Source organism: Trachypithecus francoisi, unplaced genomic scaffold (assembly GCF_009764315.1).
Source record: "Trachypithecus francoisi isolate TF-2019V2 unplaced genomic scaffold, Tfra_2.0 Lachesis_group7, whole genome shotgun sequence".
Classification (NCBI taxonomy): domain Eukaryota; kingdom Metazoa; phylum Chordata; class Mammalia; order Primates; family Cercopithecidae; genus Trachypithecus; species Trachypithecus francoisi.
Genome location: NW_022681472.1, coordinates 75,087,936 through 75,110,394, shown reverse-complemented (window position 1 = coordinate 75,110,394; position 22,459 = coordinate 75,087,936). Strand labels below are relative to the sequence as shown.

At 39.8% G+C, this 22,459-nt stretch overlaps 1 protein-coding gene across 3 annotated transcripts in view; it reads right to left on the bottom strand.

Moving 5' to 3' along the window:
- Positions 1–22,459, bottom strand: part of COL14A1 (collagen type XIV alpha 1 chain) — a 251,199-nt gene that overhangs the window by 43,609 nt on the left and 185,131 nt on the right. For all 3 annotated transcript variants that reach the window (XM_033202599.1, XM_033202600.1, XM_033202601.1), the window contains exons 38-40: positions 20,998–21,093; positions 19,448–19,501; positions 19,033–19,086 (exon numbers count right to left, since the gene is read on the bottom strand). In XM_033202599.1, coding sequence (XP_033058490.1) covers positions 19,033–19,086; positions 19,448–19,501; positions 20,998–21,093 — 204 coding nt within the window. The remainder of the gene's footprint in view (positions 1–19,032; positions 19,087–19,447; positions 19,502–20,997; positions 21,094–22,459) is intronic.

The following is a 22,459-nucleotide window of genomic DNA, read 5'->3' as shown; positions in this document are numbered from 1 at the left end:
GACAGGCATGTGCCACCACGCCCAGCTAATTTTGTATTTTTAGTAGAGATGGGGTTTCTCCATGTTGGTCAGACTCGTCTCAATCTCCCGACTTCAGGTGATCCACCTGCCTCAGCCTCCCAAAGTGCTGGGATTACAGGCATGAGCCACCGCACTCAGCAGAAAATGCATCTTTTAGGTCTGTCCAGACTCACATTATGTCTCCCTACATCAAGGTGTCAAATAGAAGACAGCAATGATAGGGCTGAGGGAGAGGAAATGGTGTGCAAGTTAGGAGAGTGTGAGAGGTGGTGCCAAGGCAGGGTGATATGGTTTGGCTGTGTCCCCACCCAAATCTCATCTTAAATTGTAGATCCAATAATTCCCACATGTCATGAGAGGGACATGGTGGGAGGTAATTGAATCATAGGGGTGAGTCTTTCCCATGATGTTCTCATGATAGTGAACAAGTCTCATGAGATCTGATGGTTTTATAAATGGGGTTCCCCTGCACATGCTCTCTTGCCTGCTGTCATTTAAGACATCACTTTCCTCCCCCTTTGCCTTCTGCCATGATTGTGAGGTCTCCCCAGCCATGTGAAACTCTAAGTCAATTAAACGTCTTTCCTTTATAAATACCCAGTCTCGGGTATGTCTTTATTAGCAGCGTGAGAAGAATAATACACAGGGGTAGGATGCGTGTGGAGGAGAAACACTGGTCAGCAAGGCCCTTCACCACACTCTCAACCTCAGAATGCTAGCGAGTCAGAAACCAGATAAGGCAGAGGATGCATGGGCTCACCAATATTTTTGATTTTCCTTTCCTGCCTAGGCACGTTGCTTAGCTGTTTTGCGCTCTCTCTGCAATTATGCTGGAGCCACATGGTTGAGTTCTGGCCAATGAAAAGAGGCTAGTTTCAGGGGGCTAGTATGAGTTTTAGCTCATAACAATTTCCAGTGGGTGATTCTACGCTTTATTTTCTCACTCTGGAGCAAACTTAAAGCCCAAATGTTGAAGATAAGAGTGTTCCAAGATGAAAAGACCCTGAGTTCCTAAATGACTCTGTGGAGCAGAGACTCCCTATCCACCACTCCTCCATCCACCCTTGCTGACAGCTCTGGATTGTGAACAAGTAATCAACTTTCATTCTATTTCATTTTATTGCATTAAACCACTGAGATTTTAGGGTTGTTTATTATCATTGCTGTCCAATCTTGATACATAAGTTAGTATTTTTATTTTTACTACTACTTATATTATTGCACGTCAGTCAAAAATATTAGTCTTGATAAACCCTGATACAGATTACATTATACACATATACTACAGGTCCTTAGACCTGCTAACTAAACAATAAAAATTAATGCTGATATCAGTTGAAATAAATGATTTTATTTTAGTTTTTTGAGACAGTCTTACTCTGCCACCCAGGTTGGAGTACAGTGGCACAATCATGACTCACCTCTGCCATGACCTCCTGGGTTGCAAGTGATTCACCCACCTCAGCCTCCCACGTGGCTGGGACTGTAGCCATGTGCTACTATGCCACCCCTATGATTCAATTACCTCCCACTGCGTCCCTCTCATGACATGTGGGGATTATTGGAGCTACAATTTAAGATGAGATTTGGGTGGGGACACAGCCAAAACATACTAATTTTTGTATGTTTTGTAGAGATGGGGTTTTGTCACATTGCTCAGGCTGGTCTCAGACTCCTAGGCTCAAGTAATCAAGTTAAGGCACGCCTTAACTCTCCAAAATGCTGGGATTAAAGGCATGAGCATTGCACCCAGTCAACAAATTATTTTAAATGGAGTTTAAATGTAGCATGTCCAGGAAGAAGGACAAACATCAATCAAAATCTGTGATGGATGAACAGGACATTAGAAGTCATCCATTTCAACTCCTTCATATTACAAGTGAGAAAACCTGGGGCCGAGAGAGTTGAAAGAAAACCTAACTAATTTTTTAAAATAAGTTTATAATAATATATTCTTATTTCTGAGATGAAGTTCTTAGAAAAATGGGCCCTGGCCACATATTCACTAACTTAAGGAGACATTTTCAAAAAGTCATCTTTCGCTTCCTGCTTTAAAACTCTTCCAGCACCGGATAGGGAGTGAACATGCACCCATGTGTGAGCCCACAGAGGACCTGTGGCCAACGCAACTGCCCAGCAACCAAAACTGCAGTGTTACTGCAGGAGTTCTCCCCAAGTCACTGCCAGGCTGTCCAGAGGGGAAACATTCCAAAAACAAGTGAGGGGAAATTTTTCCACAGAAGGAGGCAAGCTGCAGAAAAGAAACTGCAGAAAATTGCATTGTTCCAAGGAAGAACAGCAGGAAATAACACATTTATTTCCTTCTCCCAATCAGATGAGAAGGAGTTTAAAAAACAACAATCTGTCAGTGTTCTCATCTATGACACTGGAAGGGTACTCCTGTGGAGGGGTCTGAATTCACTTGATTTATGGACATGATGTGCATATCATCTGGAAGGATGAATGAAATGTTGCTCCTACATATGAGCTTAATTTGGTGAAAGGGCTAGTGTTTCAGTGTGATCAAACCAAAAGTGGAGGCTGCAGCTGGGTGTGGTGGCTCACGCCTGTAATCCCAGCACGTTGGGAGGCTGAAGCAAAAGGATCACTTGAGCCAGGAGTTCAAGACTAGCCTGGGCAACACAGAGACACCCCTATCTCTACAAAAAAAAAAATTAAAATAAAAAAGAAAATAGCTCCATGTGGTGGCTTTTGCCTATAGTCCCAGCTACTCTGGAGGATTGCTTGAGCCCAGAAGGTTGAAACTTCAGTGAGCTGTGATCACACCACTGCACTCCAGTCTGGGTGATAGAGCGAGACCCTGTCTCAAAAAATAAATAAATAAAGCAGAGACTGGATAAGACGTTTGTTTGCTTTAAGTTCTACCTAAAGGGTATCCTCAAAAGTTAGAATTTCTTCTTTCTCTTCTTCTTTTGAGGGCAGAAAATTATGTTTTATTCACTGCTACATTCCTAAAACTTTCTTAACACATTGCTGACACAAAATAGGTACTGCACGTGACCAGGTGCAGTGGCTCATGCCTGTAATCCCAGCACTTTGGGAGACTGAGGTGGGCAGATGACCTGAGGTCAGGAGTTCAAGACCAGCCTGGCCAACATGGTGAAACCCTGTCTCTACTAAAAATACAAAACTTAGCCAGGTGTGGTGGCTCATGCCTGTAATCCCAGCTACTTGGGAGGCTGAGGCACGAGATTCACTTGGACCTGGGAGGTGGAGGTTGCAGTGAGCCAAGATTGCACCATTGCATTCCAGTGGGTGACAAAGCAAGACTCCATCTCAAAAAAAAAAAGGTACTGCACTAATAAATACTTAATTTGAATAAAATTGAGACTCATTCTCTACTTATCATGTTGAATAAGTAAGCGTGAATCACAGGTAGAATGAGTCTGGAAATGTATAGGGTGAGGGGAATGCTGGTGTCATTCTCCTTGCTCTTGAACCCTCTGCAAGCATGTCGAAAAGACATCAGGAGTCATCCTACTCTCAGAAGCTGAAATTTCATTTTAGTAAAAGCTTAGGGTTAGGATCCTAGAAGCAGACCCAGATCCTTGTGTATTTGACTTATTGCAGGAATGTTCTTGGAAGAAACCCGTAAGGTAGTGAAGGAAGTTGGGTAGGGACAGGGAAGAGGTTAGGTAGAGTAGTGAGTTATCTAAACTTCTGCCTGATCCCATGGGGAGCTCTGGAGGGTGAATTACACATCAGAGTTGACTCACAGTAAGAGTCTATGAACCAAATCAGTTAGTCATTGACTGAGGGCCAAAATAACATTTCCAAGGGCAATTTTCTGGAGAAGGGAACAATTATGAGTTGTTATCAGTCAGCACCACAGCAGCTGGTGATGTAGTTCACCTGCCAGGTAAAGGGGATCCAATCAGGGCACCAGCAGCATCCACTACAATGCATTTTATTCTGGCACTTTTTTTCATGAACAACTAAACACTTTTAGATATAATGGTTCGAGAACAAAGAACAAATTTGTTCAAGAACAAAGGTGGGTTTTGTTTTTGTTTCTCTTTTTTGAGATGGAGTCTCACTCACTCTGTTGCTCAGGCTGGAGTGCAGTGGTACAATCTCGGCTCACGGCAATTTCCACCTCCCAGGTTCAAGAAATTCTCCTGCCTCAGTCTCCTGAGTGGCTGGTATTACAGACATGCACCACCACACCCAGCTAATTTTTGTATTTTTTTTGTAGAGACAGGATTTCACCATGTTGGTCAGGTGGGTCTTGAACTCCTGACCTTAAGCAATCCACCTGCCTTGGCCTCCCAAAGTGCTGGGATTACAGGCATGAACCACTGCACCCAACCAAGAACAATAGTGTTTTTAACAAAAGGTATCTGTTTGCATTATCTCAAATTAAATTTTTCTTATAAATTGTGATAACTAAAAGGATATCAGCCTTAATACCATTAAAAAACACAAAGCCATTTCTCCTAAAATTTCTTCTTAACCCTAGAAAATTACAGATCTTCACATTGTCCATCTCAAAATAGTTTTATTTTTAAACTCTTAAATGACACCAGTAAACCTACCTTTGAAAGATTTTTTATTTGCAAGCCTTGCATTTGTCATATTACCCAGAAATATCTGTACAGGTACCACATGCTGGGGATTCTGTTAGGCTCTAGGTAAACAATGATGAACAAGACAGCCACTCTTCTAAGAGTTTACAGTTTTGAGGATAGTCAAACAATGAAAAGAAACCAACAGTGTGTTATACTGAGAGACTATAGAGTTCCAGTGGGAACATGTAGGAAGCACCTAACCCAGGCTTGGGGACAGAGACATTTTCACAGAAGAGGTGGAATTTAAGTCAAGTAATCAGAATGGTCGGGTCCATGGCATGAGTCTCCCTGTTCACACACCACTGCATGTTACAGCTCTCATTGGCAAGCCAGTCAACTCTTAAAAGGGCAGGGTTCAGGCCCTTCTTCTCACATCTTCATTTCAGGGTGAGCAGCAGTAGCAGAAGCTTTTTATATAAAAGCAATAAACTTGGTGAAAAGAAAAATTTTGTAAGGTATCTGCATTTTGTAGGGTAGATTAATGGGCAAATTCTAGCTTTGTCATTCAGCTTAACTATAATCAAAGCTCATTGAATGGTCTTCAACTATTGACAGCTAAAAAAGTGCTTGCATGCCCCCAAACCTTTCTACATCTATAAATTTTCCATTTTACTCCAGGGAGCTAATCTAAGAAGATGTGTGTTTAGGGATTAAGCATCCTCATATAAAACAGAACACTTGGCCAGGTGTGGTGGCTCATGCCTGTAATCCTAGCACTTTGGGAGGCCAAGGAGGGTGGATCACTGGAGGTCAGGGGTTCGGGACCAGCCTGACCAACATGGCGAAGCCCCATCTCTACTAAAAATACAAAAACTAGCCGGGCATGGTAGCTCACACCTGTAAGCCCAGATACTCAAATGGCCGAGGCAGGAGAACCGCTTGAAGCCAGGAGGTGGAGGTTGCAGTGAGCCAAGATCACACCACTGCACTCCTGCCTGGGCGACAGAGTGAGACTCTGTCTCAAAAACAAACAAACAAACAGTAGAACATTGAATTAAGCAATGTACAGTGAATATTAGGAAATAGAAGGTTAAACAATAAGCATAATACGTGAATTCACTTAGGCTGACTTTTTTTTTAAATGCATGAAATCAGTCACCCACAGACAGGGATTTTTTAAAATAACATGAATAGCTCTAGGCATTTTTCCTTTTTAATATTCCTACCTCAAAATATTAATATGCACCGATAGTCCACATTAAAAATAATTCTTGCTATAAAAACTTGAAAGGATTTTTATAATTTGCTTTTAAAAACATTTACCTATGAGCAACTTACTAAGTTAAGGTTGGCTATGATTTATCAGCAAAAGTATACCTAACCCACAATTTGCTTTCAAAATCACTAACATTTGAATAAACACTAAATTTAACTGTGGCTGAAATTGGCAAAGCATATTGCTATACAGACATTTAATTAAACATTTCTTAATTTCCATTTTTGCAGTTTTCTTTTCCACACTGTAGAACAAATATATGTGCTTTTTTGCAAGTTTCTAAACATTTTTCGGCAGGCTCTTTATAAGTCTGTAGTTTCTAGGTACTGTGCCTATGGTCTCTCAAAAACTGACCTGCCCATAAATAGTGTTGCAATTGAAAATCAAGTCAGAAGGGAGAATACTTGTTTCTGTAGCCAGCAGAAATACTGCCTAGAACTAGTGACTCAATTATAATATTCTTCATTCATTCATTCTTTGAAGCAGACAATGGTAGGTCATGATGCTAACCTTAAGATTCTGGCCAATTGTTAAGGTCATTCAACTGACGCTATACCCTCGGGTAGAGTGGGGTCTCTAAGCAGCTGGCAACAGATGAATTTGTTGAAAGAGGCCAGGCTCAAGCAGTCAGGGTTAGAGAAATGCTTCTTGAAGAAATCCCACACATAACAATATTAACCTTAAATGTCAATGGACTAAATGCTCCAATTAAAAGACACAGACTGGCAAACTGGATAAAGAGTCAAGACCCATCAGTCTGCTGTATTCAGGAGACCCATCTCACATGCAGAGACATACATAGGCTCAAAATAAAGGGATGGAGGAAGATCTACCAAGCAAATGGAGAACAAAAAAAAGCAGGGGTTGCAATCCTAGTCTCTGATAAAACAGACTTTAAACCATCAAAGATCAAAAGAGACAAAGAAGGCCATTACATAATGGTAAAGGGATCAATTCAACAGGAAGAGCTAACTCTCCTAAATATATATGCACCCAATACAGGAGCACCCAGATTCATAAAGCAAGTCCTTAGAGACCTACAAAGAGACTTAGACTCCCATACAATAATAATGGGAGACTTCAACACTCCACTGTCAACATTAGACAGATCAACGAGACAGAAAGTTAACAAGGATATCCAGGAATTGAACGCATCTCTGCACCAAGCGGACCTAATAGACATCTATAGAACTCTCCACCCCAAATCAACAGAATATACATTCTTCTCAGCACCACATCGCACTTATTCCAAAATTGACCACATAATTGGAAGTAGCACTCCTCAGCAAATGTACAAGAACTGAAATTATAACAAACTGTCTCTCAGACCACAGTGCAATCAAACTAGAACTCAGGACTAAGAAACTCAATCAAAACCGCTCAACTACATGGAAACTGAACAACCTGCTCCTGAATGACTACTGGGTACATAACGAAATGAAAGCAGAAATAAAGATGTTCTTTGAAACCAATGAGAACAAAGATACAACATACCAGAATCTCTGGGACACATTTAAAGCAGTGTGTAGAGGGAAATTTATAGCACTAAATGCCCACAAGAGAAAGCAGGAGAGATCTAAAATTGACACTCTAACATCACAATTAAAAGAACTAGAGAGGCAAGAGCAAACACATTCAAAGCTAGCAGAAGGCAAGAAATAACTAAGATCAGAGCAGAACTGAAGGAGATAGAGACACAAAAAACCCTCCAAAAATCAATGAATCCAGGAGTTGGTTTTTTGAAAAGATAAAACAAATTGACAGACCGCTAGCAGACTAATAAAAAGAAAAGAGAGAAGAATCAAATAGACGCAATAAAAAATGATAAAGGGGATATCACCACAGACCCCACAGAAATACAAACAACCATCAGAGAATACTATAAATGCCTCTACGCAAATCAACTAGAAAATCTAGAAGAAATGGATAATTTCCTGGACACTTACACTCTCCCAAGACTAAACCAGGAAGAAGTTGAATCCCTGAATAGACCAATAGCAGGCTCTGAAATTGAGGCAACAATTAATAGCCTACCCACCAAAAAAAGTCCAGGACCAGATGGATTCACAGCTGAATTCTACCAGAGGTACAAGGAGGAGCTGGTACCATTCCTCTGAAACTATTCAATCAATAGAAAAAGAGGGAATCCTCCCTAACTCTTTTATGAGGCCAACATCATCCTGATACCAAAGCCTGGCAGAGACACAACAAAAAAAGAGAATTTTAGACCAATATCCCTGATGAACATCGATGCAAAAATCCTCAATAAATACTGGCAAACCGGATTCAGCAGCACATCAAAAAGCTTATCCACCATGATCAAGTGGGCTTCATCCCTGGATGCAAGGCTGGTTCAACATTCGCAAATCAATAAACGTAATCCAGCATATAAACAGAACCAAAGACAAGAACCACATAATTATCTCAATAGATGCAGAAAAGGCTTTTGACAAAATTCAACAGCCCTTTATGCTAAAAACGCTCAATAAATTTGTATTGATGGAACGTACCTCAAAATAATAAGAGCTATTTATGACAAACCCACAGCTAATATCATACTGAATGGGCAAAAACTGGAAAAATCCCTTTGAAAACTGGCACAAGACAGGGATGCCCTCTCTCACCACTCCTATTCAACATAGTGTTGGAAGTTCTGGCTAGGGCAATCAGGCAAGAGAAAGAAATCAAGGGTATCCAGTTAGGAAAAGAAGAAGTCAAATTGTCCCTGTTTGCAGATGACATGATTGTATATTTAGAAAACCCCATCGTCTCAGCCCAAAATCTCCTTAAGCTGATAAGCAACTTCAGCAAAGTCTCAGGATACAAAATAATGTGCAAAAATCACAAGCATTCTTATACACCAGTAACAGACAAGCAGAGAGCCAAATCAGGAATCAACTTCCATTCACAATTGCTTCAAAGAGAATCAAATACCTAGGAATCCAGCTTACAAGGGATGTAAAGGACCTCTTCAAGGAGAACTACAAACCACTGCTCAGTGAAATCAAAGAGGACACAAACAAATGGAAGAACATACCATGCTCATGGATAGGAAGAATCAATATCGTGAAAATGGCCATACTGCCCAAGGTGATTTATAGATTCAATGCCATCCCCATCAAGCTACCAATGACTTTCTTCACAGAATTGAAAAAACTGCTTTAAAGTTCATATGGAACCAAAAAAGAGCCCGCATTGCCAAGACAATCCTAAGTCAAAAGGACAAAGCTGGAGGCGTCACGCTACCTGACTTCAAACTATACTACAAGGCTACAGTAACCAAAACAGCATGGTACTGGTACCACAACAGAGATATAGACCAATGGAACAGAACAGAGTCCTCAGAAATAATACCCACATCTACAGCCATCTGATCTTTGACAAACCTGAGAGAAACAAGAAATGGGGAAAGGATTCCCTATTTAATAAATGGTGCTGGGAAAATTGGCTAGCCATAAGTAGAAAGCTGAAACTGGATCCTTTCCTTACCCCTTATACGAAAATTAATTCAAGATGGATTAGAGACTTAAATGTTAGACCTAATACCATAAAAACCTAGAAGAAAATCTAGGTAGTACCATTCAGGACATAGGCATGGGCAAGGACTTCATGTCTAAAACACCAAAAGCAACGGCAGCAAAAGCAAAAATTGACACATGGGATCTAATTAAACTAAAGAGCTTTTGCACAGCTAAAGAAACTACCATCAGAGTGAACAGGCAACCTACAGAATGGGAAAAATTTTTGCAACCTACTCATCTGACAAAGGGCTAATATCCAGAATCTACAAAGAACTCAAACAAATATACAAGAAAAAAACAAAAAACCCCATCAAAAAGTGGGCAAAGGATATGAACAGACATTTCTCAAAAGAAGACATCCATACAGCCAACAGACACATGAAAAAATGCTCATCATCACTCGCCATCAGAGAAATGCAAATCAAAACTACAATGAGATACCATCTCACACCAGTTAGAATGGCAATCATTAAGAAGTCAGGAAACAACAGGTGTTGGAGAGGATGTGGAGAAATAGGAACACTTTTACACTGTTGGTGGGATTGTAAACTAGTTCAACCATTATGGAAAACAGTATGGCGATTCCTCAAGGATCTAGAACTAGATGTACCATATGACCCAGCCATCCCACTACTGGGTATATACCCAAAGGATTATAAATTACTCTACTACAAAGACACATGCACACGTATGTTTATTGCGGCACTATTCACAATAGCAAAGACTTGGAATCAACCCAAATGTCCATCTGTGACAGACTGGATTAAGAAAATGTGGCACATATACACCATGGAATACTATGCAGCCATAAAAAAGGATGAATTGCATCCTTTGTAGGGACATGGATGCAGCTGGAAACCATCATTCTTAGCAAACTATCACAAGAAGAGAAAACCAAACACCGCATGTTCTCACTCATAGGTGGGAACTGAACAATGAGATCACTTGGACTCGGGAAGGGGAACATCACACACTGGGGCCTATCATGGGGAGGGGGGAGGAGGGAGGGATTGCATTGGGGAGTTATACATGATATAAACGTCATGCACATGTACCCTAGAACTTAAAGTATAATAAAAAAAAAAAATAATAAATAAATAAATCAAAAAAAAAAAAAAAAAAAAAAAATCCCGTTGCACCATTTCAACCCTGGGCATGCTCTGGACTTCTGTAAGCAGACTAGTGTGGCAGCTAGCCATAAGAAATAAGGCTGCTACTTGCAGCAAAGGATTAAGACCAATCACCAGATTAAGAAGCCGAGCAACTAGAAGCCACACACCCTGCAAACACTGTCCCAGGCTAGAGATCCGGGATCAGTCCTTGTGTTGAGTCACATGGGGAAATTTTCAGTAACACAAACTTGCACACACACACATTAAAAATGTATATGTATATATGCACAGATAAACATATACATCTATTTATATGTTATATATACACATATACTATTTTTATTTCATTTATTTATTTATTCATTTATTTTTAAACTTTTTTTTAGGTTCGGGGGTACATGTGCTGGTTTGTTATACAGGTAAATTGCGTATCACAGGGGTCTGTTGTATAGATTATTTTGCTACCCAGGTAATAAGCATAGTACCCAATACATAGTTTTTTGATCCTTATCCTCCTCTCTCCCTCTACCCTCAAGTCCATTGTTCCCTTCTTTGTGTCCACATGTACTCAATGCTTAGCTCCCACTTATAAGTGAGACTATGTGGTATTTGGTTTTCTATTCCTGTGTTAGTTTACCCAGGATAATGGCCTCCGGATTCATCCATGTTGCTTAAAAGGACATTCTCTCATTCTTAGAGCCAAGGCAATCCTAAGCAAAAAGAACAAAGCTGGAGGCATCACACTTCATGACTTCAAACTGTACTACAGAGGTATGGTAACCAAAAGAACACGGTACTGGTACAAGAGCAGACACATAGACCAATGGAGCTGAAGAGAGAACCCAGAAATAAGACCACACACCAATAACTATCTGATCTTTGAGAAACGTGATAAAAACAAGTAATGGGGAAATGACTCCATCTTCAATAAACGGTGCTGGGATAACTGGCTAACCATATGCAGAAGATTGAAACTGGACCCCTTCCTTATACCATATTATACAAATATTAACTCAAGATGGATTAAAAACTTAAATGTAAAACCCAAAACTATAAAAACCCTGGAAGACAACCTAGGCAGTACCATTCAGGACATAGGCATGGGCAAAGATTTCATGACAAAGATGCCAAAAACAACTGCAACAAAAGCAGAAATTGACAAATGGGCTCTAATTATACTAAAGAGCTTCTGCACAGCGAAAGAAACTATCAACAGACTAAAAAGACAACTTACAGAATGGGAGAAAAAATTTGCAAACTATGCATCTGACAAAGACCTAATATCCAGCATCTCTAAGGGACTTAAACAAACTTACAAGAGAAAAAAAAAAAAACTCCATTAAAAAGTAGGCAAAGGATATGAACAGACATTTCTCAAAAGAAGACATACATGCAGCCAACAATCGTATGAAAAAAAAAGCTCAACATCACTAATCATTAAAGAAATGCAAATCAAAACTACAATGAGATGTCATCTCACACCAGTCAGAATGCCTATTATTAAAAAGTTAAAAACAAAACAAAACAAAGACATGCTGGTGCAGTTGTGGAGGAAAAGGAATGCTTTTACACTATTGGTGGGAGTGTAAACTAGTTCAACCATTGTGGAAGGCAGTGTGGTGATTCCTTAAAGACCTAAAGACAGAATTACTTTTCAATCTCGCAATCCCATTACTGGGAATATGCCCAAAGGAGTATAAACTGTTCTATTATAAAGACACATGCATGTGTAGGTTCACTGCAGCACTATTCACAATAGCAAAGACATGGAATCAACCTAAATGCCCATCAATGATAGACTGGATAAAGAAAATGTGGTACATATACACCATAGAATACCATGCAGCCACAAAAAAGAATAAGAGCATGTCCTTTGCAAGGACATGGATGGAGCTGGAGGGCATTATTCTTAGCAAACTTATGCAGGAATAGAAAAACCAGATTCTGCATGTTCTCACTTATAAGTGGGAGCTAAATGATGAGAACACGTAGACACATAAAAGGAAACAACCCACACTGGAACCTACCCGTGGGTGAAGGATGGCAGAAGGGAGAGAATCCGGCAAAATAATTGATGTATTCTAGGTTTAACAGCTTAATACTTGGGTGATGAAATAATTTGTACAACCAACCCCCATGTCACATATTTACCTAGGTAAGAAACCTGCATATCTTGCACATGTACCACACATACTATTTTATTTTTATTTTAAGTTCCAGGGTGCATATGCAGGATGTGCAGGTTTGTTACATAGGTAAATGTGTGCCATGGTGGTTTGCTGCACCTATCAACCTGTCACCGAGGTATCAATCCCAGCATGCATTCGTTATTTTTCCTAATGCTCTCCTTCCCCAACCCCACCTCCCCACCGGGCCCCACTGTGTGTTGTTCCCCTCCCTGTGTCCATGTTATCTCATTGTTCAGTTCCCACTTATAAGTGAGAACATGCGGTCCACATGCATGATTTTTAATATATACATACTCATTTATAATTTCAATGCGTATCTATATAAATATAAACACATGTACATTTTTAGTAACCTGCAGTGATGACTTCAGTGAATTAAAACAAAACAAAAAAAATACCAGCAATAGTCTATTAAAGAAATCACTTTGACATCGGTAGGTCTCACACAACATACTACCTAGTAATTCCAAAACCTAGCTGGTTATCAGAATCACTAAGCTTTTAAAAACTATACATTCCTAAGTCATGCCTAAGACCTTTTGATTCCAAATCTCTGAGACTGAAGTCCAGGAATCTGTATATTAAAACACAAAACAAAGACCTGATGACTTAAGTTAGGAAACTGCTGGTTTACCAATATAAAATACAAGTCCCAACGCTGAAGGACAGTGTTAGAACCAGGGTGCAAAGCAGATGTTACTATTTGTACCATGCCTGTGTCCCAGATAAAGACAATTTCAGAAGTATCTTTTTTTTTTTTCTTTCTGAGACGGAGTCTTGTTCTGTCACCCAGGCTGGAGAGCAGTGGTGCGATCTCGGCTCACTGCAACCTCCATCTCCTGGGTTCAAGTAATTCTCCTACCTCAGCCTCCTGAGTAGCTGGGATTACAGGCGCGTGACACCATGCCCAGTTATTTATTTATTTATTTATTGTATTTTTAGTAGGGACAGGGTATCACCATATTGGCCAGGCTTGTCTTGAACACCTGACCTCGTGATCCACCCGCCTTGGCCTCCCAAAGTGCTGGGATTGTAGGCGTGAGCCACCACGCCCAGTCCAGAAGTATCCTTGGAGTCAGTAATAACAGGAAACTAATATGTCCTAGTAGCTGTTCTCTTCTCAGATGTGCCCAGGTGTGCCACTCTCCAGGTAAAGGTGTAAAGTGATCAAGAAAGCATATTTTTATGGGTGTAGTATCAGTATCTACTTCTTCAAGAAATTTACTCACACTGGGTTCCTATTGCCCCAAAATGCTGGGCGAGACATCTTCCATGTTGAAGTCCTGCTTATTAAATATCTCTTTTGAGAAAGATTTTCTCACAGTAACAAAATCCTATGGTGATCTTTATGAATATAATTTTGTGGAAAGAAAGAGTGAAGTGTAGGAGCCAGACAGATGGATTAAAATCCTAGCTCTAACACTTACTAGCCGTGTGCCATTGTTTCTTCAGTTTCCTGAGCTTTAGATTCTTTGTTTGTAAAATGAGGATAACAATGCCTAGCACTCATAGTTATTCTGAGGACTGGAGAACATCATATTTGCAAAGCACCTGCACATACTCAATAATTAATGGTAGTAGTTGTTGCTATTTTTACTAAAACAATCTGCTTAGTCTCAACTGCATATACCATCATCACTGTGGCTGATTGCGCAAAGGCTTTCTTGGGATTTTATAAAACCCATCTAGACCCACAAAGAAGAAAATCAAATTATTCCCTCCACTAGTTTTGTGACGGTATTTACACATCCTCTTCAGAAGGCGTAAGATGCTCAAGGGAATAATTATCATGAATCTTAGTATTTTACAAAATATTCCTTAGATAAATATTTCATCACTGCTTAACATTTATGATAAAAATTAAATCCAGATAGTTGACTCAAGTGCATGTCAAGTCTAACTCACTTTTGATGAAATGGAATATTCATCACAAATATGTCCTTTGTAGACATAAAACCTGCACAATCCAGAAGCATGCTTCCGGTGTCCTTGTCATGTGAAATCCAAGAAAAAAAATTTAACTTGCTTTTAAAAAAAGAATTTTTGTATTTCTTTAGTCTTCTAGGGCATCTTGAAATGTCAAGTACAAGCCTTACAAAATATTATAAATGTCCAGACTTAAGTTTACCTTGAAAATAGTGAATACTAATATTAGCTAAAATCACATTTTTATAGAGAAATGCTTTATATGAATTAGTCTCCATGACAATTCTCTGCAGTCAAATATTATTTTTTCCACTTTACCGCTGAGGAAAGTGAGGCTTGGAAACATGAAGTAATCCATGTCTTGCCTATTCTTCCTAGTTTTCCTGGGGACCACCCTGATGTCTAGGGTAGGGACTGAGAAATCCACCATATATTAGAGGAGCTCAAAGATCACAGGATAGGTTCTGAGGTCACAGATACCAAGAAAAGAAGAGGAAGGAGATGAGAGCAGTGACAAGATTTACAGTGCAATGAAAGATGAGACGAAAATGCTTTCTTCTGGAATGACCTCCATGCACTTGGCTATGAAATATGAACTTGCACTATTGCTTTTTAAAGTGTGGTCCTGTACTCTACTGGCTGCCTAGCAAGAGGCTGCAACTTGTTCAATGAAGAAGTCCAGTTTTTACTGGACTTGCTTATGGCCTCAGGCCCAGAGTTGAATAAGAGCTACCTCTAAGAGTCAAAGATTCCCCTTGGGAAAAGCCAGAATAAGCTAGAAACATTAGAAGAAAAGATGTTTCATCTTCTCCTTTTTATTATTTGTTAAGATCTCTCTCCTTCTAGGTTAAATTCAGGAGTACTATTGGTTTCAGCTCTAGGGAAGGGATGCTAACCTTTCCCTAAGCTTTCAATCAAGGCGATGGCACCTGGTTTGCACTTTAAGTTTGTGCCTGTCAGTAAGAGAAGACAAAGATTTGGCCAGGTGTTGTGGCTCGTGCTTGTAATCCCAGCACTTTGGGAGGCTGAGGCAGGAGAATCGCTTGAAGCCAGGTGTTTGAGACCACCCTGGGCAACATAACAAGACCCCCATCTCTACAAAAACAAAAAAGTTAGCCAGACATGGTGGTGCAAACCTGCAGTCCCAGCTACTTGGTAGGCTGAGGTGGGAGGATCACTTGAGCCCAGGAGTTTGATGCTGCAGTGAGTCACGATTGTACCACTGCACTCCAGCCTGGGCCACAGAGCAAGACCTTATCTGTAAAAATTAAAATTAAAATAAGTAAATAAACAAGAAAAGGCAAAGATAGAAAAGGAAGAAAAATGAGCAGTAAGGAATAGCCCACCACCCCTACCGCACACCACACTCACGTACTCCTTACACTGTCCAAGGAGCTAAAAGCACCCATTGAACATCATTGAAAATGTTTGTTGCAGCTTCCTTCTCCTTTCCCTAGAGTAGACTTTACTTACACAGGACTGGGGAAATAAAGGCACAGTAACATTAAGTGATTTCCGTGCTCAGGGTGGAGGAAAATAAAAAACTTTGCCTTCCTGAATTTCTGGACAGCGAAGCCTGACTGGGGAGTTTTCTGGAAGTGTCTTCTCAGTCATTTCAGCAGTAAGTTTCATCATCCTGAGTTTGCTCTCTGTCTGTTCCAAGCCATGGTTGTTATTGTTGTTGTATTTTTTTTTTCCCCAAACGTAGCTTTGCCTTTTAGAATGGCCTGACGTGGAGCAGGAATAATTGCAAGGTGTTTGTGCTTACTCTATAAACAGCACCTCCTCTCCCGCTTCCAAACCAGGGAGAGCTGGCCCTCCAAGGCAGCATGTCTTCTGGGTGCTTTGTCTTCAAGGTCTGTTTCCCACCATGAAAGTTGTACTAGGCCTCCTACCTTACAATCCTGCCCAGTAATTATTAATATCTAACCATGTTAGAACTTTACTATCCTTAAGCTCTCAGATCAGATGACTGAACAGATCAGAGCCACCTAAATAGCCATTTGTAATCCATCCTTCATTTCTTCTTTCCTTCTCTACTGTCTCTGAGAAGATCCTTTTGTTTTTCTGGCCCCAGTGAATAGCCATGCTCTTATCCCTTCCTTCCATCTCCTCTAGGTAAATAGTCTACAAACGGTTTCCCTCTGCCACTGAGGTTCTCTCTTCTTCTGGATTCTTCCCTGTAGGCAGTAATGAACAATTCTGTCCAGGCTGAGTGTAGTACATGGCGTATTATATGTGCTCGATTAAGACATGGTTGATTGATAAAAAAAAGTATGCGGTCCTTCCCTCAAGCAAGGCAGCCATGTTACACAATTTCAGGGGCACCATTTTGTTTTATTCTGTGTGAATGGCATCCCCTCCTGTTGCACATTGAAATGATATTGCCTTCAAATATCTCTCCTAAAAGAATCATCACAGGATTCATATAATCTTTTCTTTAAACATGGCCCTATAAAGAATGAGTATCCTCAGAAATCTAGTTTGGAAAAGCAAGCCCACTTCCATCTAATATGTTTTCAAAGTAAGAATCAGACACACTCTAAAAGTTTGACTTCCAGATTGGAAGAGAAAGTAAAATAAAATCCAAGTACAGATATCTTATCATTTTATTACAACTCTAAGACTTTTAATCCTATAGAGGAACACACGTTTGGAGGAATAGCAAAATATTTATCAAAAGTCTGTGTTGGTATATTGGTGTTAAAAGAAAGAATTCCAAAACCAAATGATTCAAACACTAATCCAACACGTTTGATTTGTGAGTTCTTTACCAAGATTGGACTTCATGCACAGATAAATCAAATAAACTCACCAAACTAAATCTTTAGAATTGCCATTTTCAGAACTTCAGGAATCACGAAGGAATCCAGGTGTGTAACCACACAGGATCTTAGCCTACGCCCTTTGCCAAAATATATAAATATTTCTAGACGTTCCTTCCACATGTACAAGAACACTACATAAATCTAACTGTTACAGAATGCCCTCTTCAGATACATTCATCTAAACATGTTTCACGGACTAAGTAATTCCATTTGATGAACAGAGACTACACTGAGATTTTACGCAAACGAAAGTTTGGTGTTAAAAAACAGCGGGGTGGAAGTAGAAGGGTTGCACATGTACATTCTATAGAAAAAAAAACAAGAACAATTTCACTATTCTTGAACAGTATAGCTACCCTGAGCTAAAAGCAAGCCTTGTTTGAGTAGAGAAGTGACTGCTCAAGTCAACTGTTTGCTAACCTAGTAAGTTTGACCAAAAACACCAGTGAACGCCAGATGTGTTGTCCTTCATTGGCTTGGATCTAAGTGGTTGCCATTCTATATAATCCAGTCTTGAGGAAAACTGTGGAGCTGCTCGCATGTCTAAATCAGTGACAGTTTAAGGAAGATCAGCCTCTGTGTCCCTTGCTGAAAATTTAATGACTTCCTATTACCTTCATGTTAAAGTTCAAAATCCTTAGTTGGAAAAAATAGATGATTTAAGTGAATTTATGCTTACCTCTCTGACTTCATCTCTTAACAATCACCCCATACCTAAGTATGTGTGCACATGCATTCAACACACACACACACACACACAATTACTCTAATCTCCTGCCATACTAAATGAAATACAATATTGGAAATGCCCCACCTTCCCTCACCTCTATCTCTTTGTATATGCTGTTCCCTCTGCTTGCAATAGTTTTCCTTTCCTTGTTCACCTGGCTGACTTCTATCTTTCAATCGAGACTCGGCCTAGATGGTACATCCTCTGAGAAGCCTTCTTCCAGGCTCCAAGTCTAGCTTGGTTATCCATTCTTTGTGTTTTCACAGGGCTCTGCTCCCATTATAGCATGTAATAAAAGTTTCTTATTTAGTTATATTTCTTCCCAATAAACTATAAACTCTTTGAGAACAAGAACCTCAAACCTGGTTCAGTAAAACCTTATCGACTAAACAAATACCAGATGTTAGTGTATCCCTTTCCTGAACATCTTTACACTTTATTGTACTGCTGTCCACTTGAACAGATGAAAAGAACCAATAATTGAACGATATTAAATAAATGGAGACTGCCATGTAAGCGATACTATAGAAAGCCATTCTATTTAAATTTCAATTCATATGGTTCTTTATTTCCTTTACATTTATGCCTCAAGGATTTGAAAGAACTGGAGAAACCTACTAAACCAATGCACACAATAAACTATATTCAGGTTGTGGGAGCACTTGGAAAGGGATGTGCTAATTGGGAAGGTTTGATGAAAGCTCCTAGGGTCTGACGAAGTAATGAACATAGAAGATGTCAGTGAAGGCAAATAGATGCAGGATAGGTGAAATATACATAAACAGGAGAAAACAAAAAGCAAAAACTGGCTTGACTCCCTTACATAGAAGCCAGTCAGCAGTAAGAGTGACCTGGTGAAAAGTCTACTTTGCTAAAAACCAACCTTGGGCAAGACCTTACCCTCTGGCCTGGTGAGCCATCACGTCCTGGTGAACCAACGCCTCCTGGGATACCCTACGTAGAACAGGGACAAAAAAGAGTCAGGTTCACAGGAATGAATCATCTGCTCACCCAGCTTCCCTGAAATAGATGAAGGCCTCCAAACAAATCTAAGAGCATAATGGTGAACCCTTTGTAACCTACAATTCAGACTCAGAAGTTATTCATGGGCAAAGAACATTCCCTGTCAGAGCTCACCTGAGGAACATCAGTGTGACTCTCAAAAGCAGCTTAGGGTAAGTGAATACAGGCAAACAGTCTTTAATATGGAAAACACTTACCAAGATCACAACTGACTTCAGAAGGTCCAGCTTTTTTTTCCCCCTTGGCAAAGGTGTAGACTGAGAGCAATAGACTTAAAAAATAAAAATATTACCTGTGGACCTGGAAGGCCAGTATCTCCTTTCTCTCCTTTATCTCCTGGCATTCCCTGAATATCCAAAAGTATACAGAGTTAAGTTCACATAGGGAAATTCTTAGCGTTTTCTTTTCCCTCTCTCATTATTTAAATATTTTCCACAGTAAATTGTGTTCGCACTAACATCTAAACAGAATATATATATCCTTTTTTTTTTTTTTTTTTTTTTTGAGATGGAGTCTTGCTCTTGTTGCCCAGACTGGAGTACAGTGACATGATCTTGGCTCACTGCAACCTCTGCCTCCCAGGTCCAAGCTATTCTCCTGCCTCAGCCTCTGAGTAGCTGGGATTACAGATGCCCGCCACCACATCCGGCTAACTTTTGTACTTTATTAGTAGAGATGGGGTTTCATCATGTTGGCCAGGCTGGTCTCAAGTTCCTGATTTCAGGTGATCCACCTGCCTTAGCCTCCCAAAGCTCTAGGATTACAGGCATGAGCCATTGCACCCAGCCAACAGAATATATCTCACTTTCCACATATGTTATACCATTTATGTAAACATTCCTATGGAGCTGAACATTTATATACCAGGACAGTTTTAACATAGATTATACAGTCCAATATGGCGAGGCCAATACTGTAAATACATGGAGGGCAGACTTGAACATTTCAGTATTATTTACAGCTTGGATTTTACAGTCTCATATCTATGTAGCTTTGTTTTGTTTTGTTTTGGCTAGAACATACTTAAATGGAATATAAGAAGGGAAAAGCAAACACAGAATCTGGCATGTAGTAAGACCTCAACCAATGTTTATTATTAGTAGTAATTACACAAATTGGCACATTAATGCTTGCTAAAATGTAAAAATAACACTGTAGGAGAAACTTCTCAGCTAGGCAGACACAATCATATGTGCAGAAAGATTGCCAAAAATTGTGCTTAAAAGGATCTGGTTGCTTCCAACATGAATTAAACAGATTGGTTTTATTCTTAACTGTAGACCCCTATAGGAAGATTAATGAAGATTAGTGAGTGGAATTAGATTTTTTTCAATGGTACAAAATGACTTTCCAAAGAAATGCAGCTATATAAAGTACACCATCTAAATATCTAAAACTCTCTCCATAAACTGCACTTCGATGTCATCTGAGATAAGGATCATGAATAAATAGCTTTTATTAATTTATATCAGCAGTTACTACACATAATGAAAAAACTTAAATTTGTGTAACGTTTATTACTTTCTGGATATTATCACATCCATTAAGAATTTAGTTAAAAGAGAAAAAGGGCTATACATGCTAAGCTTTGTTCTTCCTCTATAGACACAATGCTTGTAGATGGACCTACCTCCAATAAGTATGCATGTACTTATTTGTTAAAAGACCTTCATCATTGAACAAAAAATGGCTAAGGGCACAACTAGTGAAATTACACTCTATTATTGTTTTCAAAGGGACTGATATTCATTATTAAGACACAGAAGACAAAAGTTCATTCTTTGTAACTGCATGGAAAAGAGACAACAATAAAATCCATCTGAACGTTTGAACACAACTCACGGGCATTCCTTGAATGGACAGACCACTTGGTCCTTGGGGTCCAGGTGGACCCTGAGGTCCTGGCAGACCAATCTCACCCCGAGGGCCATCTGGTCCCTGGAAGGCAACAGAAAAGTATCATCCTAAAAGTAAGTTAGACTCTCTGACATCTCAAAAATATTTCTGCTTAGGACAATTACAATTTGTTTTCTTATATAGTTTTTCCTAAGATAGGAAATACTCAGGATAACAAGACATCAAGCTTCAAATGATTTACCTTCCAGGCAAAATGTCATCAGTAAACCATAAGAGTAAACACACAGGGATTGCTGCTACTTTTTTATTATCATTGCTACTTTTGCTTCTGTAAATAAGAGTGCTATGCCAATGATGTAAGTAATGAGACCCCCCACACTCCATAATAAATTTATAAGTGCTTCAAGACCACCCTCCTAGTCTGGGAAGGTTCACACCGTCCAGATGAACTACATTCTCTCTGTCTTCACTACTGTCAACCACCTACCTCAGGGGGATTCCTCTGCATTTATTGAGAACTTTGCACCTAGCCTCTGCTTTCTTCCTTACTTTGATGCTGCCATCACACTATAACTCCTTCAATGTCCACTGAATGACCTTCCCTAGACTTAGTATTATTTTACTTCCTTTTTTATTTTTTGTTTTTTAGACAGAGTCTCATTCTGTTGTCCAGGCTGGATTGCAGTGGCACAATCTCAGCTCACCACAACCTCCCGCTCCTAGGTTCAAGTGATTCTCCTGCCTCGGCCTCCCGAGTAGCTAGGATTACAGGCGTGTACCACCACACCTGGCTAATTTTTGTATTTTTAGTAGAGATGGGGTTTCACCATGTCGGCCAGGCTGATCTTGAACTCCTGACCTCAGGTGATCTGCCCAATTTGGCCTCCCAAAGTGCTGGGACTGCAGGCATGAGCCACCATGCCCAGCCTATTTTACTTCCTTTCTTTTCAGGATCAGACATCCCTTTCACCCTTACTTCTGTTACCCTTACTTCTGTAGCTTGGACCTTGTTGCGGTTTAACTAAAACTAAACCACGCAGGAAATCTCAGACCCAGAAAAACCTACCTATCTTCAACCTCTTCTGTTTCATTTTGTGACTTCAACTAAAGCTATTCTTTTATTAAATTGGATCTCCAGCATCTGGGTATCATCTTAGATGTGAGATTGGTGAACTCATTACTTGGGACAAAGAACACAAGAAAAAAAAAGCCTTTGTGGGGGTAAAGTGTGGGTAGATAACGAGTGCAGACTAAGACTTGTTAAGATTTAGGTGCATGGGATGAACCACATGGAAATGTCCAGCAGGCCAAGGAGTAAGGCAAGGTCTGTGCTGGCATGGATTTTGGAGTACTTGAAAATATATTTATAGGTGAGGTTATTAAAGAGAATGTATTGAGTGAGTGAAAAAGAATGTAGATAAAAATGAGATGATAATCAGGTAGAAGG